Source organism: Micromys minutus (genome assembly GCF_963924665.1).
Source record: "Micromys minutus genome assembly, chromosome: 13".
In the NCBI taxonomy this organism is placed as follows: domain Eukaryota; kingdom Metazoa; phylum Chordata; class Mammalia; order Rodentia; family Muridae; genus Micromys; species Micromys minutus.
Window position 1 is genome coordinate 46613372 of NC_137982.1, and position 27768 is coordinate 46641139.

The 27768-nt window shown below is 51.5% G+C and overlaps 4 protein-coding genes across 4 annotated transcripts; all 4 read left to right on the forward strand.

The window, feature by feature from the left end:
• Positions 1 to 1810: 1810 nt before the first annotated feature.
• Positions 1811 to 2893, forward strand: HOXD12 (homeobox D12; the record flags this gene model as incomplete). Its single annotated transcript, XM_080928159.1, has 2 exons — positions 1811 to 2494; positions 2655 to 2893. Exons 1-2 carry the CDS (start codon positions 1927 to 1929, stop codon positions 2891 to 2893), a joined length of 807 nt encoding a protein of 268 aa, XP_080784285.1. The 5' UTR covers positions 1811 to 1926.
• Positions 2894 to 9318: 6425 nt separating this feature from the next.
• Positions 9319 to 11072, forward strand: HOXD11 (homeobox D11; the record flags this gene model as incomplete). The annotated part of the gene is made up of 2 exons (XM_080928157.1): positions 9319 to 10093; positions 10837 to 11072. 2 exons carry the CDS (start codon positions 9319 to 9321, stop codon positions 11070 to 11072), a joined length of 1011 nt encoding a protein of 336 aa, XP_080784283.1.
• A 7791-nt stretch (positions 11073 to 18863) lies between these two features.
• HOXD10 (homeobox D10) lies at positions 18864 to 21669 on the forward strand. Its single transcript, XM_080928261.1, has 2 exons — positions 18864 to 19623; positions 20999 to 21669. Exons 1-2 carry the CDS (start codon positions 18879 to 18881, stop codon positions 21274 to 21276), a joined length of 1023 nt encoding a protein of 340 aa, XP_080784387.1. The 5' UTR covers positions 18864 to 18878; the 3' UTR covers positions 21277 to 21669.
• Positions 21670 to 24558: 2889 nt separating this feature from the next.
• HOXD9 (homeobox D9) lies at positions 24559 to 27032 on the forward strand. The gene is made up of 2 exons (XM_080928089.1): positions 24559 to 25707; positions 26057 to 27032. The coding sequence occupies exons 1-2, from the start codon at positions 24921 to 24923 to the stop codon at positions 26296 to 26298; spliced, it is 1029 nt and encodes a 342-aa protein (XP_080784215.1). The 5' UTR covers positions 24559 to 24920; the 3' UTR covers positions 26299 to 27032.
• The last annotated feature ends 736 nt before the right edge of the window (positions 27033 to 27768 follow it).

Sequence of the window (27768 nt, forward strand, 5' to 3'; positions counted from 1 at the left end):
CTTGGCAGCGGGCCATGACCGCGAGCACTGGAGACCCCAAGCCCGCCCCACCGCCCTTCACTGTTGATCTTGACCGTGCGGCGGCGCCTCGCCAGGCGTGGAGCACGCTCGCCATCTCCTGGGCGTTTGGTGACATTGGCAGACTTTGCCATTCGGCTCCTCAGCTTTCTCCCCTCACCCCCCACCTCCAGATAACAAGCCCCCCCTTCTCTCTCTCCAGCCTTCAGCCACCAGACTCCTCAAAAAGAACTTTGCCTTGGGGGAAATAAAGGGGAACTAAGGGGGGAAAAATCTAGCTGTTCTTTTCTTTCCTCGTTCACACTTATACATTTAGTCCCGAGAAGCAGTCTAAGGCTGCACCCTTAGGCCTTTAACTACCTGGGAATCGCTGTGCAGGAGGCAGGGGCACCGAGAATGCTGGGCCTATTAGAACTGAAAATTCAGGCCAGAAGCTGCTCTAGTAGAAAAGGGAGACTTCTTCAAAATGAAAGCTATGGATTACCTAAGGCTTGGGTCCCCCTGAACTTCTATAAACAGACTTGGAAAAAAAACAAAACAAAACAAAACGGAGTATGGAGTCTTGTCCCAGTGCCTGTGAAGGAGGAAACTCATGAAATGCCCCTGAGGAGCCCTAGACTTCCCCCACCCCCACTCTCCTCCCCAGAACAGGAGGAAGAGGCCGATTGCGTCCTGAGAGCCGCCCAATTGGTCGCCATAACTCACACAATAAAGTCCCAGCGAGGTGGTCAGCCTTGCCCTCCGGCGGCGCCTGTGTGGTCTCCTTGCCAGAGCTGGGGGCCTAACCAGTTCCAGCTTGGCTCAGGGACCGTGGGTCCTGCTATAGGCTAGAGCAGGCTCCCATAACACAGTCTCTGGAGGGGGGGAAAGCCTTATTCCCTCTGGATTATCCAGAAGACCCTGTCGCAGGGGCTAAGCATACTACTGCACGCGAGGAGCGGTTACTTTTCCTGCTTCCCCGTTTGCCTAGACAGTGAACCCGCAGTCACCCGCGTGCTGGCTGATTGTTCCTGTGCGACTGCTCTTCCTCAGCAAGGTGGCCCTGGCTTTTCTGCCTCCCCAACGCTCAGTTGGACAGCGAGGAGCTCTGACTAATAGGGACTAGTCACCAAGTTGACTCCAGGAGATAAAAGAAATGTAGTTTTTCCACAAGATTGGCTCCTCGGACTGCGGGATTACCTGAGGGGCTTGGATAACAACACAGTTCCTGGGAACAAATGTCGGTCAGGAACAGTGTGAAGAATTCTTAGGTACCACACTTGAGCCTCTCGCCATTGTTTGATCGACCTCTTGTATTGTGTGTGACCTGGGACTACAAAATCAAGTGAATGGGTCCTTGCTGCCATGTGCCTTGGGCAAAAGTCACTTTAGAGGCCCTTTCTATAAAAAGGATTGGTCTCGGAGAGGCATTGCTCAGAACCAGGAGCAGGCGGTGGCAATGCCAGACCATCTCCAGTCAAGCCCAGAGGTACCCTCATTAGAAAATGTCTGAATTGCAACTTAAAGTTGGTAAAAACTAGCCTGGCCCAGACAGCCGGCGAAATGAGGGCTGGCAAGACCAACCCACACCAGGAAAACTCCCAAGAGACAGACACTTGGGCAAAGGCACCTTTATCCCAATGTCACCTCCTGAAACAGGTCTGGAAACTCTCAAGGGCTTTGCCTTTCCTCAACACTCTTTGGCTTTGCTGGCAGGCTCGTCCTTCGCCCCGTCGAACATCGCGGGTGTTATCATAATACCCTGAAAAGGGGTGGGGGTGGGGACCGGTCGGGAGATGTAGGCGGTGCTGAAATGACCGGCTTTGAAGAACCTGCAGGCGAAGTTTCGTCCAATCCTCTGAGCCGGTCCTCTTATTCCGGGTTGTAACTAAATACTGTTGCGAGCACAGCCGAGGCCCTTTGTTGGAGATGTGTGAGCGCAGTCTCTACAGAGCTGGCTATGTGGGCTCGCTTCTGAATTTACAGTCACCGGACTCTTTCTACTTCTCCAACCTGCGACCCAATGGCAGCCAGTTGGCCGCTCTTCCCCCCATCTCGTACCCTCGCGGCGCGCTGCCCTGGGCCGCTACGCCCGCCTCATGCACCCCTGCGCAGCCTGCCACCGCCTCTGCCTTTGGAGGCTTCTCTCAGCCTTACTTGACCAGCTCTGGGCCTATTGGCCTTCAGTCTCCAGGCTCCAAGGACGGACCCGAAGACCAGGTCAAGTTCTATACGCCTGATGCGGCCACCGCATCTGAGGAACGCAGCCGGACTAGGCCACCCTTCACCCCCGAGTCTAGTCTGGTTCACTCGGCTCTCAAAGGCACCAAGTACGACTACTCGGGTGTAGGCCGGGCCGCTCCAGGCTCTGCGACCCTGCTCCAGGGGGCCCCCTGCGCCTCCAGCTTCAAGGAAGACACCAAAGGCTCGCTCAACTTGAACATGGCAGTGCAAGTTGCTGGGGTGGCATCTTGCCTGCGATCTTCGCTGCCCGACGGTAAACGGTGTCCATGGTCCCCACGTCAGTTTAGGCAGGGACGGGAGGTGGGAAGTCAGGGACAGTTGTACAGGGAGGAGATCCGGCAGGAGTTGGTGAGCCTCTGTGGGGGCGGGCAGTTGATCTGAGAAGGCTGACATGGGTCGGGGCTCTGTTTCAGGCCTGCCGTGGGGGGCGGCCCCGGGGAGGGCCCGCAAGAAGAGAAAACCCTACACAAAGCAGCAGATCGCGGAGCTGGAGAATGAATTCCTGGTCAATGAGTTCATCAACCGGCAGAAGCGTAAGGAATTGTCCAACAGGCTGAACCTCAGCGACCAGCAGGTCAAAATCTGGTTCCAGAACCGGCGCATGAAGAAGAAACGTGTAGTGCAACGCGAGCAGGCCCTGGCGCTCTATTAGCTGCCCACAGGGGCCGAGGCCTTGCCAAGCCTGCCCTTTTGGACCGAGGCCTGGCTGTGGAGGAGGTGTTGGGGCTGGAGATTTCCCTCCCACTCCTCTGGTCCTGGGCGCCCTCTGGCTCAGTCTGCAGCCCAGGAGCCGGGAGGAGATTTGGAGATGAGGCCAGCGGAGCCCCTTCCCTTCCAGCTTTCTTTGAGACCCTCCTAAGAGGTCTTTGGGAATTACAATCTAACACTGGCTTTAAGCATTCGGCATGGTGTCTGGGGTCAACTGTCCTTGGCTGTGATGTTTACATCTAGGGCTCACTATTGAAACACTGTATATGGGTTTTTCAGTTTTCAACTTGTTCTTTTTTTCTTTTTCTTTCTCTATCCAGCTCTTTCTGCATTAAACAGGAGCCTAGCTAGAGCTCCGAATAGAAGTGCATGTAGAAAGGCCATGTAGAGACCCCCGTTGAAGTGCAAAGGGCTGAGGATAACTCCAGCCTCTTTGCAGCAGAAGCCTTTTGTGACAAAGCTAGGCTCTCCACTCTGGGGGAAGGAAGGCTCCTGATTCCACCACAACCCCCATCTGCCTGAATGATTTGGGAGGACAAAAGCTACCCTAGAGACCTTCAGACTTGTAGGGAATGATGGGATGCCTTGGAATCTCAGCTCCACAAAAGCTATATGCTGGAAGATCTCCTTCTCAGAGATAGGGAGAGAAACTACGGTTTCTAGACTGGCAGAAGTTCCCCTGCTCCAGCCTCACCTATCACCCGAGCCAAGGCCATGCACTCTGTAACTAGATCCCTAGATCTGCACTATGGTGGGGGGAGCCCCTGGCCTGTTTTGAGGCTTGGCTGCACAGGGAAGGAAAAAGAGCAAGCGAGGGAGGGAGGAGGGTCTGCACTCAGGCTGTAACTTTGACTTTTGAATGGATGAAGGTGTTTATGTGTCTGTCTTTCTTGAATTTCCTTAATGGATCATCACAAGAAGAGACAGAAAGAAAGAAAGAAAGAAAGAAAGAAAGAAAGAAAGAAAGAAAGAAAGAGAAAGAAAAGAAAAAGAAAGAGAAAGAAAAGAAGGAGAGCATCCTTGAGAAGTCTGAAGGATGGGAGAAGAGATCTCTCAGATTCTCAGCCTGTGGTTGTTGCTTTTAAAGGACAGAAAGACCTAGAACTTCTCCCCAACCCTCTCCACCACCCACCATCAATTCCATCAAAACGTGGCCAGTATACCTTTTCTCAGAAACCTGTGGTCAGCTCTTATGAAGCTTTGGAGGCCCTGAGCCCTGCCAGGTTTACCTTGAGAAGCCTAGGTTTTCTGAATTGTGAATAAGGTTGCTCTATGCCTGTTACAGAAATCTGTCCAGCCATATTCTCAGTTAATTCAACCCCGCCTCCCCTACAATCTTTGCATCTTCTTTTGAGCTTTAAGCCCCACCCCCAGCCCTTAGCAAGATGCACAACATCCCAAAGGCTCGTGATTCCTAATATCCAATGGCTTTTCCTTTAGCGAAGGTCTCCTGGAACTGGACCTCAAAGGCCATCTCACAGGGACCTTCGAGCCTCGCCCCAACTGACCTCGGTTGGTGTTTTAAATATTATCTTCTGTCCTAACAGTTGCTGTATATGTATAATTTTTTATTTTGTAAAATAACATTTCCTTGTATATATTAGCTGCATAGTGAAAATAAATATCCGGGTCCCAGCCAAGTTATTAGGGAGCTGATGTTCATTTTAAAAAGATGTTTTAAATTCTTTTGTAATTTTTTTCAGGCTCTCAAAATTGTTCTTGTTTTTCTCCATTTGGGTTTCAATTCTGGTCTTTGCTGTTCATTAAATAAAAAAGAAAAATAGCTTCCCAGGCAGTCAGAAGACATATGTATGTATATATATATATATATATATATATATATATATATATATATATATATATATATATATATATATGAAATATTCAAGTTCTTAAGTAGATTTGCTTAGGTCTCAAACACAAAGCAAACCGGGAGTTTGCAGACTAAGGATTCTCAATTTTGCCTGAATTCTCAAATTTAAAGCTCACTGTTATTGGTGGGGGAAGAGAGAGTGGAGATTTGCAGCTCCTCGGATTTCAAAACAAAATATCTCTCTGCCAAGTTTTGGTCAGAGTTCTCAGGACCAAGCTAAGTTCTAGCATGCTCCCTAGGCGACTGCACCAGGAGTTCAGCAGGCTCCCTTGGGAATTCCGCCTTATGCCTCTGGACCCAGAGTTCAGTCAAATAAAGCCAGGGCCTGCTTAAAACTAACCCCTTTGAAAATCCTGACTCTTAGAGAGATAGAAAGTAGCTTCTCACCAGAGAAAGAATAAGTAAGACCGATGCATCTCTAATACTGAATAACCAAGTTCCAATTCCCTTCCTGGGAAACGAATTCGATGTATACATGCAAGTTTTTTTTTATAATTAAAAAAAATGCCCACAATTAGAAGGTAAGAAAGAGGGGGTTGTAAAGGTCCTGTGCTTGCAATGTTTCCTCATCTGATTGTGCAGGAAAGGAGTACTGAGCCAGGTTTTAGGAGTCTGAGTCTGTATTGAGAGGTTTTTCTCCTCGAAAACAACTGAACAAAGGCAGAAGCCATACTGAGAGACCTTAGGTCCAGAGGACTGAAAAAGGAAGAAGAAACCAGACTTTCTCAGACCCAGACCCTAAAACAAAACATGCAGGCCAATTTCCTAGATAGATGTGATACTAAGCCATTATGTTTCTCTGTAGTCTGGGATGGGTTGGGAGGGTTAGTCCTAGGGGCCCAGAAAAAAAATTAGCCTAAATATAAAATCTTATCTGTAGGTCCTGCAATGTTTTCCAAATGCATCCCCTTTGCTGACCCACACAAATTCAAAGATCACAATGTCTCCTTCCCTAACGGAAGTTGTGGCAGAAATTTGGAACCAGGGCACTAAACAAATGCCAAAGAGAAACAATATTGAAATCTGAAACGCTACAGTCCACGAGGCCTCTTGACTAAGAAAGAGGTTTTAAAATGGAAAAAAAAAAAAAAAAAAAAAAAAAAAAAAAAAAAAACAATTTACCCCACTGTTCACTCCGTTGATAGCTCTGGAGGCCGAAAAGGGGGAAGCTTTTAAGGGCCGAGGGTTCTCCCCTTGGGAGGCGGGCTAGGGAGGCTTCCTGGCTGCAAGCTAGTGGAGGAGAAATCCAGAATCGTTGTAAATATTCATGTCTGGTGGTGGGGGAGGGAGGTGTGCCCCATCACTGGCCTCTCCCAGCTGCATCCACTCCCCTCGGTGGTAGTGGGGGGGGACATAGCGCCGGTCCAACAGCCCTTGGACAAAGGTGATCTTCCCACATTTGTTGTTGTTGTTGTTATTTTGTTGTTTTACAGTCTTCAGTTAAGAAGTCTTTCCGGTAGGCTCTGCAGGGAAGAGAGTGGCTCTGGGTGTTTCTCTTACCTCCCCTGCTTTTCTCTTCTTTCGTTTCCTAAAAGAGCATAAATAATTAAAGTTTGGCAGGGAGGAAAAGCTTTCTTGCAGAACTGTAGCGGTAATAAATGAAATGACTCAGAATCCCTTCCCCAGTCAGCTTTTACGAGAGCTGCCAGACAGTGTCTGTTCACGTTCTCCAGATACCAGGGGCGCCCTGACAAAGTTAAGGTCAAGTTAGTGTCTTATCTTGGGTGGCTCAAAATTACCGCATCGCGTCTACGAGCGGCGCAGAAAGCTATCGTTCTCGGAGCTGCTGGCCGAGCCCCGAAAGTCGTGAGTGCTCCCTGTGTTTCGAGTAGGACCGCAGTAGCAAGGACACAAGGACACAACGCCCGGGTTTTCACGGTAGGTTCTCTAGCGGAACGCGCGGGTCCATGGGCTGTGGATTTTCATGGTTTTTTTTTTTTTGTTTTTTCGGGGTGATGACCAACGCAGAGAGCTCGGACTAAAGAGCAAAGCGGGTTGGGCCAAGGATGAATGCTGTGGTTGGTTTGTGGGGGCGACTTGCACGCTAAAGCGTGGAGGGGGGCCCATCGCCCTTTCCCCTGTGTGCTAGCGCGCCGCTACAGATGGCGCACCCTCCCCTGCCAAAGCACGGCTCCCGCCGGAGCTGCCGTCGCCATGTCGTTGAACTTGAATGGTTCCTCCTTTCCCTTTTCGGCAGCCAGCAGACTTCACTTTAGGGGCGATGGTCTGTCTTACAACTCACTAGGTGGGGTGAGCAAAGAGAAGGTGGGGAAATTGTTTTGCATCCCAAGACATGCAAAGATTGGGGGGGGCGCCGCCTCCTTCCGTCCTGAACGACCCCAGGAACTCCGTGCTGCGTCTGGGGAGCCATTTTAGGAGACAGATCCAGGGGCGTCGACCAAGGTTCAGAAAGGGAGAATCTTGGCACCGGGATGGAGATAGGGAGGCAGATAAAAATACGTTGTGTGTTGAACTCTGGGCAAAGAGAATGGTGCCAATAGGAATCGGCGGGGTGGGGGTTGCAGGGAGGGGTTCACATAGGATGAACAGCTAGGTGGAAGAGAGCTTGGAGAGCTTCAGTCATCACTGCCACAGACCTGTTTGCGCAGTTTTGGGGGGAGGAAAGCAAATGTGGGTGAGGGCGGAGAGAAAAGAGGAATGGAGAAAGGAGGGAGGAGAAGAGGAAGGGGCGACGGCTAGAAAATAGATATTAACCGAGACCACCAGCCTTTCCCCTTAAGTCGGCTCTGTGCGCAAAGAGCACAGGACCCGAACTGCAGCGGCCTGGGGGAAGGGAGGGAACCAGCACACAAACAGAGCTGCTTAACCAGGGCATAGCGCTGAAGCCCCGGCCTCTGGGCTGATTTTTCTGAGGATAGGAATACTGAGGAAGGAGGCAGGCTGCTGCCTTTGGGTCTGGGATTTGGATTTGGGGAGACACTAAAGCCTGGCAAGCTGGAGGTGGGAGCTCAGGCCTCTTCTGGACTCCAGGCCTGAGAGGATTGCTGAAGCCAGAAGAAAGTAAGGTTTTGGAGCAATTGGCTGGGGACCTGAAAAGTCTACCTCCGAGTCAGGTGGCGCATATAGACTCCAGCAGGCAGGCGGATGCAATAGAGGGCCCCTGGAGAACCAACCGCTCTCCCTGGGAGTTGTTATGGCCGTCAAATTCAAGGCTCCAGAGGAGTCTTGGGGATATGCCATGAGATTGCTCAGGCCTTAGTGGGGCTTCAACGCAGTGATAGCTCCAAGGGACATGAACACTGAAGACGGTGAGGAAGGCCAAAGCGCTAGGGGTTTGTGTGTGGGCGGTGAGTAGGGCCTTATTCTGTGAGAATGGGACTTGTCTTCCTTTTGTTCTTGAGACTCTCGGGCTTTGAGGAAAGCCAGAAAACCGGGAGCTCTGGGTTTCCTCGCTGGCTGAGTATTGAGAGAGGAGAGGAGAGGAGAGGAAAAGAGTGGAGAGAGAGAGAGAGAGAGAGAGAGAGAGAGAGAGAGAGAGAGAGAGAGAGAGAGAGAGAGAGAGAAAAGAATGGAGGTACTGAGAAAGACTGGGGAAGGGGAGAAAACGGAACGGACGTGAGGAAATAAAAAGAAGAAGACAGAAGAGAGAAAGGAGAGGAGTGAGGAGTAAGCAAAGAAAGGAGGGACGGGAACCGAGCGGGAGAACCTGGAAGAGAAAGGGCCGAATGGCCCACGCCAAGCCTAGCTCCTGGGAGTCATTTTTCCAGGGTCTGCACTCTAGTGTCAGAACCCAAGAGAGACAAATCCCCACCAGCCGGAACGCACACCGCAGAGAAATATGTAAATCAGGGCTCCCTGCGCCCTAGAGAGTGTCGCAATTACGCCCCTTGAACAAGAAGCAACAAGCTCCCAGCCGGAGAGCTACAGAGGGTGGCTGTGTCCTGGGGGAGGGAGCGGCTTCAGGAAAGGTGGGGGTGGGAACCTCACACTCTCACACCTAGTCCTCTGTGCCAGGGCCGGGGCTCCCCCCACTGCTCTCGGCTGCTCTCCCTTCCCCCTTCCTCCCCCTCCTTCTCCCTCCCTCCTCCTCCCCTCCGGCCTAGGTCCGGGTACTTAAAGCAGCGCGGGCGTGCTAAGGCGGGCGGGCGGCCCAGTCCGGTGGCGGCAGATGCGCCCAGCGGTGGCAGCCGCCGGCGGCGCGCAGGTGACCCGGCCTGCAGCGCAGCCTGGTCAGGGAGTGCCCTGGGAGAGCTGGCGGGAACTGGAGGCCGATCCGCCCCCAGCGTGCGCGCGTCTCGGCGCCAGGAGCTGTCCCGGGGCGTGTTGGCGAGAGCTGATATAGATATAAGGACATTTCTCTCCATGGCGTCACGTGACATAATTACCACCAGAATCAATCAAGATGAATTGCACGTCAGCGCCCGGTGGGGATTTTTGCTTAGTTGATCCTGGCCCAAGCCTCTTGTGCAATCGATGGCTCAGGTTGGAGGCACCGGGAGCGGCCCGAGGCTCGCCGGCGTGCACGCCGCGCAGCCATGAACGACTTTGACGAGTGCGGCCCCAGCGCAGCCAGCATGTACCTGCCGGGCTGCGCTTACTACGTGGCCCCGTCGGACTTCGCCAGCAAGCCGTCGTTCCTCTCGCAGCCGTCCTCGTGCCAGATGACTTTCCCCTACTCGTCCAACCTGGCTCCGCACGTCCAGCCCGTGCGGGAGGTGGCCTTTCGCGACTACGGCCTGGAGCGCGCCAAGTGGCCGTACCGCGGCGGCGGCGGCGGTGGCGCGGGGGGCGGCGGCGGCGGTGGCCCCGCCGGGGGCGGCGGCGGCTCCGGGGGCTACGCTCCCTACTACGCGGCGGCGGCGGCGGCAGCGGCGGCGGCGGCGGCGGCCGAGGAGGCGGCCATGCAGCGCGATCTGCTCCCTCCCGCCGGCCGCCGGCCAGACGTGCTCTTCAAGGCTCCCGAGCCGGTGTGCGGCGCTCCCGGGCCGCCGCACGGGCCCGCGGCCGCCGCCTCTAACTTCTACAGCGCCGTGGGTCGCAACGGAATCCTGCCCCAGGGCTTTGATCAGTTCTACGAGGCGGCGCCAGGACCCCCGTTCGCCGGCCCGCAGCCCCAGCCCGCTCCAGCACCGCCGCAGCCCGAGGGCGCCGTTGACAAGGGCGACCCCAAGCCTGGGGCTGGTGGCGGCGGGGGCAGTCCCTGCTCCAAGGCGACTCCGGGCCCGGAGCCCAAGGGGGCAGCGGAAGGCGGCGGTGGTGAAGGCGAGGGCCCCCCGGGGGAGGCGGGGGCCGAAAAGAGCGGCGGCACAGGTAGGCGCGGGCCGAGGGGCTGGCCCGGGGCGGTGGAGGGGGGGCGGCGGGGACCTCCCTCTGCTTGCGCCGTTTTATGTGCTACTTTATAAGCATTCGAGGGGGTTTATACATCCTATAAGATTTCCCGGGTCGTTGTAAAGCGTGTTTATGATAGGAAACCAATTTAGGTGGGCTTAAGGTAGACTTCGAAGAGGACATTAATCGCCCTAGAGAGCTTTCTCTCTATTTGGGTGGGGGTGGGTGAGTTGAGGACCTTAGAGGAGGGAAGGACATTTGGAGCCAGTTGGTGAGTGGGAACGCGGCAGCCTCCTCCTGCCTTTCAGGGAGGGGACAGGTGATCTTCCACACTGGACTTAACCCAAGCCCCTGGCTGACACTCAGCTCGGAGTTGAGCAGATGCCCCCTTTGGGAGCATCCCTGTCTCCCTCTCCTTACGTTCCAGTTCAGAGTCTGCCTTCTTGCCATCTTTTTTCCTATCAGTGCCAGCCAGCCTGGTGTGTGTGTGTGTGTGTGTGTGTGTGTGTGTGTGTGTGTGTGTGTGTGTCCCCGGGCGTGCACACATGTCCACGCCCGCACTCTCCTGTGCCCGCCCATATATCATCCCCCACGATGCAGGCAGGGCCTTTCAAAGGCGGCAAGGGACGTCCCTAACTGGGCCAAGGCCTGGCCCTAGCTCAGTGGCCACAGCGGGTGGGGGCAAGTAGTAGCCTCTCTCACCCCTTGGTTTCTTTCCCTCGCAGTGGCCCCCCAGAGGTCCCGGAAAAAGCGCTGTCCCTACACCAAGTACCAGATCCGCGAACTGGAACGCGAGTTTTTCTTTAATGTATACATAAACAAAGAGAAAAGACTCCAACTCTCTCGGATGCTCAACCTCACTGACCGGCAAGTCAAAATCTGGTTCCAGAATCGCAGGATGAAAGAAAAGAAACTGAACAGGGACCGTCTGCAGTATTTCACTGGAAACCCCTTATTTTGAGAGCTCCAGGATGTACCCCCTTCCCAGAGCCCCACTTACCCACCCTCCTCCCCATCAGCCTGCCCTCCGCAGGCCCAATGTCCTTGGGTTCAATGACGCCTCTTCTATGTGGAACTTCACGATTCCTTCTCGCGTTCAACTCGGGACCTCCCTGCGACTGCTACATGCTGAGGAAGAGGCCCGGAACTTGGCTGAGCGGATCCTAATAAGGGGAACATGGTAAATGCAAACATCCCTTTTCAATTTTACCGCCAATGTACTGTTGTTCCTCTTCTCCCTCTCCTTGTGGACGCGGCGAGATCTGTAGGGAGTTAGGCCATGGGGCTAGAAGGAGCCTGGTGTTTTGTTTTGAGTTTAAGAAATCCCACTCTTCCCCCTCAGTGAACACAGATTATTTAAACTCTGGGAAATGTACCTTTGGGCATGAGTCACTGTTTTTTTGTGTGTGTGAATAAATGGTTTCTAGCAAAATGGAGGTTACAGCTTCAATACACTGCATGGGTTTTACTGTTTGAAGAAGTTTAGTGGCTAATCAGGCGGTCTTAGTGACCAGAACCTCATCTCCCCATGCAACTGAAAGCCTGTTGAGGCACCTTTTAATCTCACCATAATAGGAGTTGGTCCTTCACACCCCCTGTAGGCTACACTAGCTCTTAAAAAAAAAAAAAAAAAACATGTTAGTGTTACATTTCTGAATTGATGACATGATCCAGCAGTACCCGTTGTCTTTTTTCCAGGCAATGGGATTGAAGCAATAGGAGTCTAAAAGCCAATTCTCACCACACCCCCATCCCTAAGTCTAATGAACTTGAAATTTTTGAAAAGGCAAAACAATTTTAAAAAATTAACTAGAAGATCCAAATGATCTCTTAACATGGTGACAAGGAGCCAGAGTCCCTTAAGAAGAAGAAGAAACCCTCCATGTGAGGCGGGGGCAGTTTGCTAAGAGGAAGTTAATAGGTACAGGGGACTGGGGTCTTTCTGGTGTCATGCAGCAGGGACTGTGAGTCCTCCCCCCTCAAGGGACTAAAACCAGGGGCTGCAAAACTGCTTCTCGCCACATTTATCGCTTTAAGTTAAAGAATGTGGTGAGGGCTGCAGCATACTTTATGTCACAGAGCCAAGCCAGGCTGTTTACAAAACCTTGAACTGTCTAGACAACACCATAAAACCCAAAGTTCTAAACAGCTTAATTGGGTTATATTATACACCTTCTGGTGGGCCCAAAAGAGATTTCCGCAGTGTGCAATAAACCGGGGACGTGAGAAAACCTCCTCTTGATCTGACAAAAGTGAATTGGATCTTATGACTCTTAACCTCTCAGAAGCCCAAAGTCTAAAAATAAATCCACAATATGCACAGCCCCTCATGCCTCTTCTGAGGAAGTTTGTTTTTTAAAATATGATTTTTAAAAAATAGCCAAAGCTTTTAGGGGGAGGTAAAGAAAAACATAAGTGCATAAGTGTATGCCTTTGAACTTCCAAAATGTCAAGGTCATCACCTTTAACCTCTCTGAATAATTAGGCGCCTTAAAGTTCTTCTGTGATTTCCAACCACCACCCAGTCTCATAACACAGGCTTGCATCCAGACCCACACACATATTTATGATCATACAGAATCACACTGGGGGTTCACCATAAATCTAAGAAAATTCCTAATTTCAGGATCAATAACTATAATTTCTCCCCAAGCACTTGAGTAATTTAATAGCAACTGACTTTTTTAGAAAAAATAAATAAAAACACTTGTTAGATCAAAATGCCTACTAACTATTACTAGAGTGAGGGTGTGCTGAGAATTGGGGAAGATCTTAGAAAGAGTTTCTCTATGCTGTAATGAAGAACTACAGTTTTTAAAAAGACATTTGAGAGAGTACATTCTGATTAGGCTTACATTATCCCAAGCATTTGAAAGCAATTCTCCACCTTGCTAAATAAACTCAGGCACTTTATAAAATATAGAGCAAAATGAAATATATTTATACTGTTTCGTAAACGTATTTCTAAATCTTTGGTAAAGAATAAAATAGGAACAAAGCAGACAATCAAAGTATTTCACTCAGAAAGCGATCATTTTGTTTAGAATTCTGTGCACTTATAAACGCCCTAATAATATGATCTTTCTCGGGTCAATTCTATTTGTTTGAAACAAACCATAAAACTGGTTTGTTTCTTTCTCTTTATTTTTCCTTTTTCTTCTTCTTCTTTTAACTGCGTCTAAATGTTCAAGCTGTGTGACAGCCAGCATACTCCAGGCAAAGGAGAGAAAATACTATTTTCCGTTTGCAAGAACTTCTACAGCCACACGAGGGCGCGCTCACGTTCCAGAAACCTTATTTGCCAAGAGGCTGTGGGTACCTTCCCCCCCCCACCCCACCCCCAAGTCCTAGATTCTAATAAGGAATCTTGGCCCGTCCGTTAGAAACAGGCAGTAGTTAAGGTGTTCGCTATTTGCTTGTTCTAACCAGCCATGAGTTTGAGAAGTTGTAGAGAGACAGAGGAAAAGACGCAACCGGTATTCTGAAACAGAAGATTCCCCCCAACCGTTGTCTCCTTAAAGCCGCTGTGAAAAATACCTTGGTATCTAACCTGATGGTGTCAAGAAGATATTTATTAAAAGACAAATAGCTGTGGTTTAAAATATGTCGTAGCCACTGAGGGTTAATTGAATTAGGGAAATCTATTTTCGTGTTGGTTTGAGTGTGGAGAGCGATGAGAAACGTTAAGACTCCTTCCCACCTCTCCAAAATCGCACGCGTCTCCTGAGCTTTCAGATGGCTGGGGTGATTAAACGGCTTTTGTTTAAAATAGATTAGGGCGTTGGCAACTTAGCTGAGCGTGTACTTGGGGGGGGGGGATGAAAACTCCGTGAGGACCATGGGCGTCGTTTGGGGCTGAGGATTCCAGTCCATGCATGGCCCGGTGCTACCCGTGGCTACCCCAGGGGCAGGGAGGGCTAGAAGTTGGGGTGCGGGTGCCAGACTGAACCGATGCGGCTACCGGAGATAGTAGACTCTTTGTGAGGACGTTTGTATTTCAAAGTGTCGTGAATGGAAAAGACTTGAAGTAATAGCCACAGTAATTGACGGAATCCGGGCCACCTTTCCTAGCTGGCCCGCTGACCTTGAGGTGCGCAGTTTGTTTGGTCACGGGCTCTTACAAACAGTTAAAATTGTTCCCGTGGTTCACTGCTCCTGCAAAGCCCCGGACATTTGGGGAAATGTCTATGTCCCCTTTCTCTTGCATCCTTGCCTGCGGTCCACAAGTGTGAAGAAAGGGCTCCCGGACATGGGTGGCTCAAAGGAAGGATGGCGGCCCCCTCTCCCTTTCACCCCTAAATTCCTTGTTAAGAACCTGCAGCCCCTGGAATTTGCACTGACCTCTGTCTCCCTCCCTCCATCCGCTGGACCTCAAGCTCTAGGGTTCTCTCATCCGCTAGTTCTCCCGGCTTCCGGGAGCTGGCTTTGGTTTGCGGGAGGCTGGGGCGCCATGACTCCCCGGCTAGGCGCCAGAGAGAGGCGTGGGTGTTCCCCGCGCGGATGCCTGGCTCTTGCCTGTCTTGCTGCCGGTCGGCTTTGCTCCTGTAAAGCGACCTTTCTCTGGGCCTAACCTCGGTTTCAGTCTAATGGGGTGAGACCTCCCTTCCCAAATGTCGTTGTCTTCCTTTGTAGGCGGCTCCACCGACCGCGCATCTGGCTGTGCGGGGCCCCTTGGCCTTGGCTGGCAGCCGCCGGCGGACCACCGCTGCTGCGCGGTCCACAATGTCATTCCTCCCGGCCGCGCTTGCCCAATGTGGTCCTGATACGGGCCAGGGGATGGGATTAGAAATTTCAGGGGCCGAAAATCCCCCGTTTTAGGGCCTCCTACAGTGCATGGGGCTCCTTGACGGCGGCCATCGATTCTGAGGCGCCAAGTTCTCGGATTCTGAAGTAGAGAGAAAATGCGCCAAGTAAGAAGGAGTCTTTTGTGTCTGTGTAGAGAGAGGCTCGGCTCTTCTCCATCTCTTTTTTGCTTATCTCTGTCGATCCCTTACCGAGTCCGTAGTAGTCTCCCATTTGCCCCTTCCTTTCAGATTGCTGCCACAGTGCAATCCAGACGGGCGTCTCGGGGAGGCAGCTTTTAATTTGTCCCTACCCATTCTATGTCCAAAGAGTGACAGAATCCAGAGGCAGCTCACTGCCTTAATTCAGGGAGACTATAGGAGCCCATAGGTCCTCTTAGGCCCAAAGCCTCCACCCCACCCTCTTAAAGAAGACCAGAAGGTGAAGATGTAAGCCAGATTATTATTATTATTATTATTATTATTATTATTATTATTATTATCATCATCATCATCATCATCATCATCATCATTATTATAAATGGTAATTTCTTGCTAAGGCGACCTTTTATTTTTTTCCCCCTCTGGAAAAATAACTGCCAGGGAGACAGGCGTCTTGGTACAAATATGAATATCCATCTCTTTTACGATGCAATATTGACTTGTTATTAATATTAACTGCTCTAAAAGACCTAAAGATGACTTTTAAAAACACTAGCCACTACATTTAAACACTCGAAGCAAAATAAAAGTTGGATTTGAAAGCTACTGCCTTTCCCTTCCGCTTGCTTTGTTTCAGCTCTACAGTCTTAAGGCACATTTTCTGTCCTCCCTTACAGTCTTTTCATTTTGCTCGAGTTTTAAATTCTAGAAATCTAACATATGGACAGTTTGGGCCCCGAGGAAGTCTGAAGGCAGAAATTCGAAAGAGAAAGAAAATTAGAATTTTGAGAGAATAGATCCCAGTTTTAAATTGGCATACAAATTTCCTCCCTGCCTTTGAGTGAAGGTCTATTTAAACCCCAGTCTGGTGCGAGGTGACTTTGAGCTTGAAGCCATAGGACACGGAAACAGAAAGACCCACACACAGAGAAGCAGATTTTGCTTCTCCTACTTCACTGAAGACTTACCAGCTCAGTAAGGAATTGCTGGCTCTTGGACGAGGTGTTTGCTTCGTGTATAAATAAAGATTATGAAAGGGCATTTGATGGGCATAAAATTCCTGATTAGATTGAACAGTTCTGCATTGCTTGGGATTAGGAAAAATTGGCAGTGGAAATCTGGGCCGCTCTCCTGGCCGAAATACAAGGCGACACAATGCTAAAGCGCCAAGCTGGCGTCAGGGTGACTGTCGAGAGAGACCCGTGCAGCGGGCACTTTATCCAGCTCTGGGCATATTTAGCTGTAGCTCCGAATTTTATCGCCATAAATGTAAAAAGGGAAATTTTGAGGTGCTAATCAGTAGCTGTTAGGGTTGATCAAGATCTTAGCAACTTAGGGACAAAAGTTATTCCCCCCTATGCCTTACTTAACACCCCACACCCCCTCCCCAGCTTAAAAATAGCCACCCCTGTAGAAAGGTAATGTTTAAATCTCGGGCTCCGCCACCGGGGTGCAGCAGCCAGAGCAGTAAGAGGCGCCAGGCTTTAACCTGACAATGATGTTGTATTTGAACAGCTGCGTAAAGGTTTAAAAGGTCTGTCTCATTGCCACCGTGGAGTTTTTTAAAAGGGGTTATTGTTTGGGCGAGGGCGCTGCGAGGAGACTAGCCAATCGGTCCCAAGGCCGAAAATAACCTCCAAGCCTGTTTTTTTCAGGCCCGGAGAAATTCCTTTAGGGGAGGGGGGGGGACAAAGGACTTTGCTGGGGTATGTGTGAAATGTTTTTGTGAAGGAGCAACTAGGTCCCCAAGAACGCTGGGGGCTCCTTTAAAGAGCACCTAACCCCGCAGAAATGTTCTGTTGAGGCGGAAAACAGATTTATCCACAAGTTCAGTCTCTCGGCCTGAAATCCAAGGCCAGCCCATTCCTGGGTAAATGTGGGAGAAAAGAACACAGTTGTCTTCTCCGGCTGGGAGCTGGTTCACGTTCACAGTTTCCGGGTCCGTTTTACTTTCTTGACTGCCGGGAAAGGGACCCGGAAGACCGAAAGACGCTCCCCCACACTGGCAGGGCCTCTGATCCAGGGCTAGTCTTTGGAAATCAAGGTTAAAGCTCCCTGCTGCTGTCCTAAGGCCCCCGGCTTCCGCAAGGCGGCTGACCCGCCTGCAACCGGAGAAGAAGGGAGGAAGTTGTTCAAGTTTCTCATAAAACTCTTGAGTTTCCACGGTGGTTGTGGCAGTGGTGGCTCTTTAATGAACTGGACCACAAGCCCAGACCGTACCCTCTTTATAAAACTTTCCCTTACCAGAGGAAACGGAAGACTAAGTCTCTCTCATCTTATTCCCCTTCTTTTTCAAACAAAACCTTGTCAAAGAATTTTAGGGACAGTCCAAAACTATAAAATTTAACTTCTGACAAAAGTATGGCTTTTAATATTTGACGATTTGTGTTAAAACAAAAATTGACCTTCTTGGTTAGTAGTGAAGGGGAAAAATCAATAGTATAATTTTCAATAATTCATAAAGCGAACGCCATTATGCTAAATCTTAACTATTAATCTTATCCTTACAAAGTCTCGATTGATTTGTTAATAAAATATCTTCCCGTTTGTGGCAACAGCGGGTATAACTCTTTAAAAACCTTCAGAAGCAAGAAAATTACCAAGTAGCCCAAGAATGTAGATGAGAATTTTATTGATCGCCCTGATTCTTCTTAATACGTATTAATAAATTCCACCACCCTTTGTACCTTACACTTGTCAGAAACCAATGCTTTTACAAAATCCATAAAAGGAAAACATATTTTTCTTTGCAGAAGATCCAAATGACACGTTTGCTTTGCTCTCTTCTTTTTTTTCCCCCCTGGCCCGGTTTTCTAAAACTTGTGGGGTCCGGGGGTCAGAGCTTTCCCTTTTTTTTTGAAAAAATATTTTCTTTTTTCCTTCCTTCCTCTCTGCCCTGTGTTATCAGGGAAAGGAACTCTTGGTTTAACTGTCTCTGGGAGCCGGAGAGACGCTTTCGAGGGTAGGGAATGGCTGGCAAAGGCTTATCTCCAAGCTAGGAAGCTCCCAGCAGCCGGCCGCAAAGGTCAGGGTGTGGTTACTCTCAGAGTCAAGGCCCCAGGAGCTCCTGGGTGCCGAACCCCCTCCCACCCGGCCCGGAGTTCTGACAGAAGGATCTAAGGAGAGGGGTAACTACGGGCTGAAAACATCATCGGGTTTGCTTCGGGTTTGCCCAGCTGCCTGGCCTCTCGACCTTCGCGGCCCTATTCGCCAGTGCTTCCCTTGGTCCAGTCTTTGCCCTGGAGATTTTCAGCCCCCTTTGGAACCCTAGGGAGGGATGTTTCAGAACTAGAGGAATCGGACTCACCTTCCTGGCTGCCCAGTACTAAATTAACCAGCCCGCGCCCCTATCCCTTGCTTGGAACCGGCCCTCTGGGGCGCGTTCAGCCTGGGTATGGGCAGGCGCCACAGCGCTCTGACTTCCCTCAGTGCGCGTGTCCTCCCGGAGGCCCCTCGAATCGAGCCTTTCCTTCCGCTGGCGGGGCTCGGTGGCCCGGTGGGGGGACTCGAGTGGGGCAGACAGGCCTGCCAAACAAGCCCCGGGAGACAGGCTGGCCGGCAGCAGAGCTCTGGGCCGGTTGTCTACCGCGCGCACTATCACAGGCGCTTAGTAGATGTCGCTGTTGTCCGCGCTTCCGCGGCCGGCCGGCCGGGCTGTGGAACACGTGACCTGCAAGGAGGCTGCGGCTCAAGGCCATTTTCAAATCTCATTGGCTTGGTTGTCATGTGGTCGGCAGAGGCATCCACAATTACACCGGGAATGTTTTCCTAGCGATGTCAGCCTACAAAGGACACAATCTCTCTTCTTCAAATTCCTCCCCAAAATGTCCTTTCCCAACAGCTCTCCTGCCGCTAATACTTTTTTAGTAGATTCCTTGATCAGTGCCTGCAGGAGTGACAGTTTTTACTCGGGCAGCGCCAGCATGTATATGCCACCACCTAGCGCAGACATGGGGACCTATGGAATGCAAACCTGTGGACTGCTCCCGTCTCTGGCCAAAAGAGAAGTGAACCACCAAAATATGGGTATGAATGTGCATCCTTATATACCTCAAGTAGACAGTTGGACAGACCCGAACAGATCTTGTCGAATAGAGCAACCTGTTACACAGCAAGTCCCCACTTGCTCATTCACCGCCAACATTAAAGAAGAATCCAATTGCTGCATGTATTCTGATAAGCGCAACAAACTCATTTCTGCCGAGGTCCCTTCGTACCAGAGGCTGGTCCCCGAGTCTTGTCCTGTTGAGAACCCCGAGGTTCCTGTCCCTGGATATTTTAGACTGAGTCAGACCTACGCCACCGGGAAAACCCAAGAGTACAATAACAGCCCCGAAGGCAGCTCCACTGTCATGCTCCAGCTCAACCCTCGTGGCGCGGCCAAGCCGCAGCTCTCGGCTGCCCAGCTGCAGATGGAAAAGAAGATGAACGAAACCGCGAACGGCCAGGAGCCCACTAAAGTCTCCCAAGTGGAGAGCCCTGAGGCCAAAGGCGGCCTTCCAGAAGAGAGGAGCTGCCTGGCTGAGGTCTCCGTGTCCAGTCCCGAAGTGCAGGAGAAGGAAAGCAAAGGTATGAACAGAGTTGCCACCCCAGCGGGGCGTGCAGCCCCGGTAAAACCGAGAAAAGGGAGCGTTCGGGTACCCAGAGCGGAGCCTGGGCAGCGGAGCCCAGAGCCTAACTCCGCAGGTGCTGCTCCACCCGGCTTTTAGAAGGGAGACCCCAGCCTTGAAAGGGTCCCGGCTTCTCTCCCGCTGCTCCGGCCAGACCTGGCCCCAAGCTGATGGCGCCTGGGCAGAGGAGAGGCTTGCTGGGTTTATCTGTCTTGGGCCAGATCCGAAATACAACAAAAGAGCTAAAAGGAGACCAGCCGCTTGTAAACAGGGCTCCAGTGCCCGCTTTTCTTTGGCTCAGATTTGCAGCCCTAGTTTTGCCTTGAACCCAAGGATCGTTTTAAGGTAGCCCAAGACACCATGTTTGTGTTCAAGGGTTTGCACCCCGCATCCTGCGATCTAAGAGGGGAAGGAAATGGTTTGGCCTGTTGGTGCTTGGGTGGGGAAGCGGAGGACTTCTTGCCTTTACAGAGCTAGGTAACCTTGGCTTTGTCTGGGGAAAGTGCCGCAGGCCTTGCAATCTTCTACAAAGGAGGCAAAAGCGGAGGAGGGAGAGAACCATCTGCCTTGCCCAACCTAGGGCTGGGTAAAGCAAAGAACCGGGGATATGGGTTTCTAAGAAGGAATCTGGGGCCCTCACCCCCTCCCCCGTTTCTGCAGTCTGTCCCTCAATGTCTACCACAGAGTTACATTTCTGGAGGAAGGCTTTTGTGTGAGAGCAAAGAAAATTTGAGGAAATTGGGGGGTGGGGGGGAACTGCAACAATGCCCAGTCAGGGTGGAGAAGGTATCCTTGCTTCCTCGGTTATCTCTTGAAACAGGCTGGGTCCCTATAAAGCTGGTTGTGAAACTCCTTGTCTGCCTAGGAGGGGTGGGTGAGAAGCGGCCGACCTGGGGCCCTGGACCAGCAGTGAGTTTGGTAGATGAAGAAAGATATGGTTTCTTCTGGTGAACTGACAGCTTAGGATGGTTTTTGAGGGAAATCCTGTAAAGTTCGCTATTATAGTGATATTTTGTGCAAGCCAGAAAGTTGAGAGAGAGAGCGAGAGAGAGAGAGAGAGAGAGAGAGAGAGAGAGAGAGAGAGAGAGAGAATATGAAGAGGCAGAAGCAGCCCCTGGCACTGAATATTCTTTAATTCATCTAGTTAAGTATTTAGTTATAAATTGGTACCGATTTATAGTCCCTCTCATACCCACCTTTGTAAATGATGTTTAATACCAGCATTGTCAAAAGCAGCCTGTCTGGTGGCAGGGTCATGGCCAAGGGTATATTTGAATGGACTGAGAGAAAAAAAAAATTCTTGATTTTTTTTCTTCTCCCTTTAATTTTGTTAGAGGAAATCAAGTCTGATACTCCAACCAGCAATTGGCTCACTGCAAAGAGTGGCAGAAAGAAGAGGTGCCCTTACACTAAGCACCAAACGCTGGAATTAGAAAAGGAGTTCTTGTTCAATATGTACCTCACCCGCGAGCGCCGCCTAGAGATCAGTAAGAGCGTTAACCTCACCGACAGGCAGGTCAAGATTTGGTTTCAAAACCGCCGCATGAAACTCAAGAAGATGAGCCGAGAGAATCGAATCCGAGAACTGACCGCCAACCTCACCTTTTCTTAGGTCTGAGGCCCACGTGAGGCCAGGATCCGAGAGGGGGCACCGAGTTCCAGGCCCAAGTGCTGGAGGACTGGGAAGGCGGAAACAAAACCTTCATTGCTCTTTGGGTTTTTTTGTTTTGTTTTGTTTTGTTCTGTTCTGTTCTGTTTTCCTGCTAGAATGTGACTTTGGGGTCATTCTGTTCGTGCTGCAAGTGATCTGTAATCCCTATGAGTACATATATATATATATATATTAAAAACTTAGCACGTGTAATTTATTTTTTCATCGTAATGCAGGGTAACTATTACTGCGCATTTTCATTTGGGTCTTAACTTATTGGAACTGTAGAACATCCATTTAACCTTATCCACTCACCCAGCCATTTTTGCAGCCAGCAATGTGACTTTTCCATGTTTTTCCTAACATAAAACTGCTGTGTGTGGTTAGCCCACGAACTCATGGCATTTTTGAAAACATCCAGTACTTAAAGAAAAGCAAAAAACAAAACAAAAAAAAAAAAAACAAAAAACCTATATATATATATATATTTCAAAAAAGATTAAGAAAACCCACAAGCTTGGGGGGGGGGGAAGGGGACTTTAAAAAGCACATTACAATGTATCTTTTCACAAATGAACTTAGCAATTGTCCTTGGTGAAATGGAGTATTAATGACTTATGCCTTGTAGCCTTTCCTTGTGGTGCATCTGTGGTTTGGTAGAAATACAAGAGCAACCTAAGCTTTTCTGTGCATGTTCTGGTCGCATGTGTAATGCAATAAACTCTAGAAATGAGTTTGTTCCCTCTGCTTTCTGAAATGGAAATACGTTTTGATGGAGAGGAAAGCCTTTGGGGAGGGTGTCTTCGGACTACACTGTTCTGGGGGGAAGCTGAGTCGGGGAGTGGGGGTCAGGAGGAAGGAGATGGGAGGAGAGAAGCTGGAGAAGACCTAGGGTGTTTGAATATGGCCATGATGGGGTGAGAAGAGTTTATGATTCAGCCTGGGAGTGCAGTCTTCATAACTGGGAAGACCTTCCTCTCTTCTCCTACGCCCTAATCTTATTAATATAATCACCTTCTCAATGGGATGAACTTCCCTCTACCCCTGAGCCTGGTAAGTAAGCCTATGTCCGGTTTTCCCCTTCAGTTCTCCATTGGTGTGTGTTCTCTTTGGTTTTGGTTATGTTATTTTTTTTAATGCTTTCAGTGAGTTCTTGCTGACTTCCAGCTGGGGAATCCATCTTCAGAGGCTAGGTTGAAACTAGTATTGCCCACCTGGAACCTGTCTGGCCTCCATTGCAGGAACAAGCAACAGCTTAGTACGGCACCGGATCCAATTGTCCCCCCACCCCCTTCCCACCCACCCACCCCAAGCTCAAGACAACCAGACCCAGACCCAGCGAAGCCAAGGTTGGGTGAGTTTTCTCATTTTACTTTACCTTGGTTCCTTTCCGAAAGAAACATTAATATTCAGACATTACCTTTGAGTGGCCCATATTAACTTTTTCAAGGAAAAAAAATGGAAATATTTCCCCAGTCAAATCTCTCACTATTTAATTATAAAATGCTCATTGAAGCCACTGCGTGTCTGAGCTGTCAGGTGACTGAAAAAATTTGCAAGTGACCATGACTTCCCAACAAGTCTGTCCAGTGGTCCTTTTACACACATAGATTGGAAAATTCGAACCAGCTCTGTAGAGCCCTACCTATGAGCCCACATTCATCTAGGGCTGCTGGGAAAAGGGGAAGAGATCCTTGTAGAAAGAGGTGACTGAACTCGTTACCCCAGGTCCGGCCTGTGGTTTTAACCCATTTTCAAAGAATTACAAAACAAGATTTTTTTTTTCTTTTAAACACAGGCCCATTTCCTCCCAAAGAACAGCTTGAGGCCCCCATGCTCTGGGATGCTGAGTATTTATTCTTTTAAACTTCCTCTCCCAAACCCCAAATCCTCCCAAATTCCAAGACATGTCCCTTTGGAGTAGATTTTTCTGAGGCTAGCAGAGAGAGAGGTGTCTAACTCAATACTAGCTTGAGAGGACTAGAATAAATTTGCCCCTGACTTACCTTGGATGGGCAAAAGTAGAATAATTTTAACCTCTGCTTTCTCCCATCGATGTGGGGAGCGCCATTAGTTGCTGATAGGGGGAAACCTGTGCTACAGGAAAAGGGCAGGCCCCCCCTGAAACAAAATCGGAAAGTCATTCGCAAAGGTAATCAATCAGGCCCTAAGTACCCATTTACCCCCTTTCTTTCCAGGGCTAGAGGTGGACTGAGAGCCCTCCAAGGGTGATCTGGGCTAGTTGTAGAGCGAGGAATATGCCCTCTCAGCCGCGGTTGTTGTGCGGCTTTTATCTCACAGCCAAGCTTTGTACCATGGATTTGGGAGTGACAATGGGCATTTCTCTCAGATTCAAGGCTGCCCGGCCTTACCTCTCAAGGCAAGTGAGTAAACCTGGAAATAGAGTGGATCAACGACCTGTCCTTTCGCCTGGATTTTGAAGACATCTTCAGAATCTGTTTGCAGGCCTCTCAGTGCGAAAGGCATGCAGCGACCCTACCTTCAGAGATGCGGTTCCTGCAGGCCTCACTGAGGCTGGGCTAATTCGGACTAGTGAGAACCGGCCTCACTGGCCTTTGGGTTCCCCCCTGTGGCATGTTTTCTTCCAGGGCCATTGCCGAAATCAGGGAAAAGATGAGGCACCATGGCCATCCTTGGGACTCCAGTGGTCACCAGTCATCCGAGGGCAGAGAGACACCCCTTGGTGGCTGACCCTTGGAAGCAATGCTGAGTTGGACCAGGCCTGGGAGTCCAGTTGACCCAGCTCACCCCTTGAGCCTCGGGTCGTGTGCCTAGCCTCACGTCGAGGGTGTATGTGTGGCTGCCCTGGGAGTGTGTGAGTGTGGTAGAGGGAGGGGGCCCTCCGAGCTGCTCCATCCGTCCGTTTTATTAGGGACACATTAATCTATAATCAAATACACCTCATAAAATTTTTATTGAAAGGCATAATATCATTACAGAGGTCTTCCACCTGTTTTAAACAACACGACAAGCTGTGAGAGAGCGTGTGTGGGTATGTGTGGGGAGGGGTGGGTTTAGGTAAGAAAAGAGGCGAGGGGAGAACGACTCCCTTTGGGCGACTGGAGGCCGCCCTTAAAGGCCCGCCTGCCTGGGGCAGCACCGGCCCGGGAGCCTCCAACTGCTCCCGGGCTTTGGATAATCGCCTAGGTGTGACTTAGAAGCCCGGCCCACGGCTCAGAGCCCAGGAGTCGGAGAGCCAGAGTCCGGGTGGAGATCGCAGGACCCAGAGAGGCAAGAAGAGGCGAACAAATAGTCCCCAGCGCCTCCTGCGGCCGCAGTGAGGCCTGTGGTCGCCGCCGCTACCAAGGCGGGCTGAGCCGGGCCAGGCCGGGCTGGCGCGTGGACCGGGGCTCGGCAGCTCTAATTGCAACGTTCCTGTTGATGATGATTTTTTTTTTTAAATCACAGCAGCCCCCAGTTTAGCGGACTGATTTACTCCGGGTATTGGTAAATATGATCACGTGGGCCGCGCGACCAATGGTGGTGGCTGCAGCCTGCGAACTAGTCGGCGGCTCGGGCGCCGGCGAGGAGCCGCTCGGCGTTGGGCAGTGTAACCTTGGGTGGGGAGCCCGGGGCGCCTCAACATGTCGTCCAGTGGCACCCTCAGCAACTACTACGTGGACTCGCTCATAGGCCATGAGGGCGACGAGGTGTTCGCCGCGCGCTTTGGGCCACCGGGGCCGGGGACACAGGGCCGGCCCGCAGGTGTGGCCGATGGCCCGGCCGCCGCCGCCGAGTTCGCCTCGTGTAGTTTTGCCCCCAAATCCTCCGTGTTCTCCGCCTCGTGGTCCGCGGTGGCCGCCCAGCCCCCGGCGGCGGCGACGATGAGCGGCCTGTACCACCCGTACGTGTCCCCGCCGCCCCTGGCCGCCGCCGAGCCGGGCCGCTACGTACGCTCCTGGATGGAGCCGCTGCCCGGCTTCCCTGGCGGCGCGGGTGGTGGAGGTGGCGGTGGCAGTGGTGGCGGCGGTGGCGGAGGCCCGGGTCCCGTTCCCAGCCCCGGCGGCCCAGCCAACGGGCGCCACTACGGGATTAAGCCTGAAACCGGAGCGGCCCCGGCCCCCGCTGCAGCCTCCACCTCCTCCTCCACCTCCTCCTCCTCCTCCTCCTCCTCCAAAAGGACTGAGTGCTCCGCGGCCCGGGAGTCCCAGGGGAGCGGCGGCCCAGAATTCCCGTGCAACTCGTTCCTGCGGGACAAGGCGGCGGCGGCGGCGGCGGCAGGGAACGGGCCGGGGGTGGGAATCGGGACCGGGCCTGGGGCGGGAGGCTCGTCCGAACCCTCAGCTTGCAGCGATCACCCGAGCCCGGGCTGCCCGCTGAAGGAGGAGGAGAAGCAGCCGCCGCAGCCGTCGCAGCAGCAACTTGACCCAAGTAAGTGCAAAAGAAATTGCCCCCTGATTTATTACTGAAACCTGTAAGGCTCGAATGTGCAAAACTGATAGTTTTACTAACCTATAAAAACGTCTAGACGCCTACCCAAGCCTAGGCGAGCCACACGTATCCATAAAAAAGCTCCCCATAACCACCTACCTTGGGCGCGCGGTTTGTACGGTAAACAGAGCGCGCGGGCATTAAGGCTTTTTATGATAATTCCCCCAAGTTGTGAAAAGCGTCCATCCTTGCTGAAATTAATTTAACGACCTCTCTTCCCCACCCTGTCGTCTCTCCCTGCCTCCCCTCCGCCCCTCACTCCCTTGTCTGCAAACCCCCCTCTTCCTAGACAACCCTGCAGCGAACTGGATCCACGCTCGCTCCACCCGGAAAAAACGCTGTCCCTACACCAAATACCAGACGCTAGAGCTGGAGAAGGAATTCCTCTTCAACATGTACCTCACCCGAGACCGGCGCTACGAGGTGGCCAGGATTCTGAACCTAACAGAGAGACAAGTCAAAATCTGGTTCCAGAACCGTAGGATGAAAATGAAAAAGATGAGCAAGGAGAAATGCCCCAAAGGAGACTGACCCAGTGTGCGTCTGGTCTGCGGCGCTCAAAAGGCAGCGGGTTTGGGGGTTTTGTTGTTGATGATTGTTTTCTTTGTGGGTGCTTGATTCAGAAACTCTGCAACTATTCGGACATTCTTCTTTTCTAGATAGAAGTGACTGTGTGGTTGGGTCTCAGTGAGTTATTTGGGGACACTGTATTTGCTCGCATACGTATTGGAGAAACCAAGTGGCTTTGGAGTCTTGTCCTATCCCACTCCTTCCTTTCCCTATTCCCTTGGTTCCCTAAGGAAATGCTCTATTTTGTGAGTGCACGCAGGCTTGATGGAGCCCTATCCTGTGTAAATGTCCCTCATGTTTCTGAAAAGTGCTGTAGTGTAGGTCTCACCCCAGCCAGCCTCCCAAATAGGGCCAACTATCTAATTCCGAGAATCTGAAGGAAGAGACTGTGGGCACCCCTCCTCTGCTCTCCCAACCAAAACCCAGCTCAGCTGCAGGAAAACCCCTGTCCTCAGGGAGCCCGTGGACTGACTTCCAGAGAGGCCTACCGAGAAGCCCTGGGCCCTGGGGCAAGAGGTTGGGGATGGGAGTGGAGAGGCTTAGTCCTCAGAGCACCAGGAAAACTACTTTCTCCCCAGGAGGGCTGGGCTCCCTTGGGCGGCTTCGGGAGGTGGCTCTCCATATTCCTGCCTGAGAACCAGTTGTAAATGTTACCGCTTCCAACAAATAAATGCTGATCTGGACAAATGGAGCCCAGCCGCTGGCCCTGGACATTGTGTGACTTGTTCTCTGTGTCTTTGCAAAATAACATAATCATCAGACTGTCCCATCCCTGAAATGGGACACATTGCTAAAGGTTAGAGGCCCTAGCACCTGGAGGGTTCACTGGGGCGCCTTGGGGCTCCCCGTTGTGTAAGCACACCTGACCGGAAGTTTTCTAAGATGTCTTCCATCATCCTGCAGCCAGGGCCACAACGAACTCTCCGCCTTAGGCCCTGGGTGAACCTCTCTGCAGAGCCACTGGCGCCAGGAACCAGGCACCCTTTGGCTAAGGGCTTGACACACCGCACCTCTGACTTAGTTCTACCCTGGAGACCCAGCCGCCAACCCCCCTCCCACCTCCAAACAAGGGAAAGAGCACTCTGAAGTAACTCCCCCAGGCCTGCGAGGCTGGCTGGCTCCAGGAGGTCCTAGCCCGTTGGGCAGTGAGCTTCCACCCTTCCCCACCAAAGCCCCAAAGTGACCTTTAGCGGATCAAAATGGTCAAGGCTCTCCTCGCCAACCCCTAATCCTGTCGCCCGTCGTCCCCCTCCAACCAGTTTCTGTGTGTGTTTAGCTCCCAGCTTGGCCTTCTGAGGCCGCTTTGAGAGGCTAAAATGAAGGTCATTGTGACGGTTTAGGCGAATCACTGGCGTTGTAGGCCCTAGAGGAGGCCGCGGCGCCGGGCAGCCTGGGTTGGGCGGAAGGCAGGGGTGATGGTAGAGATCTTGG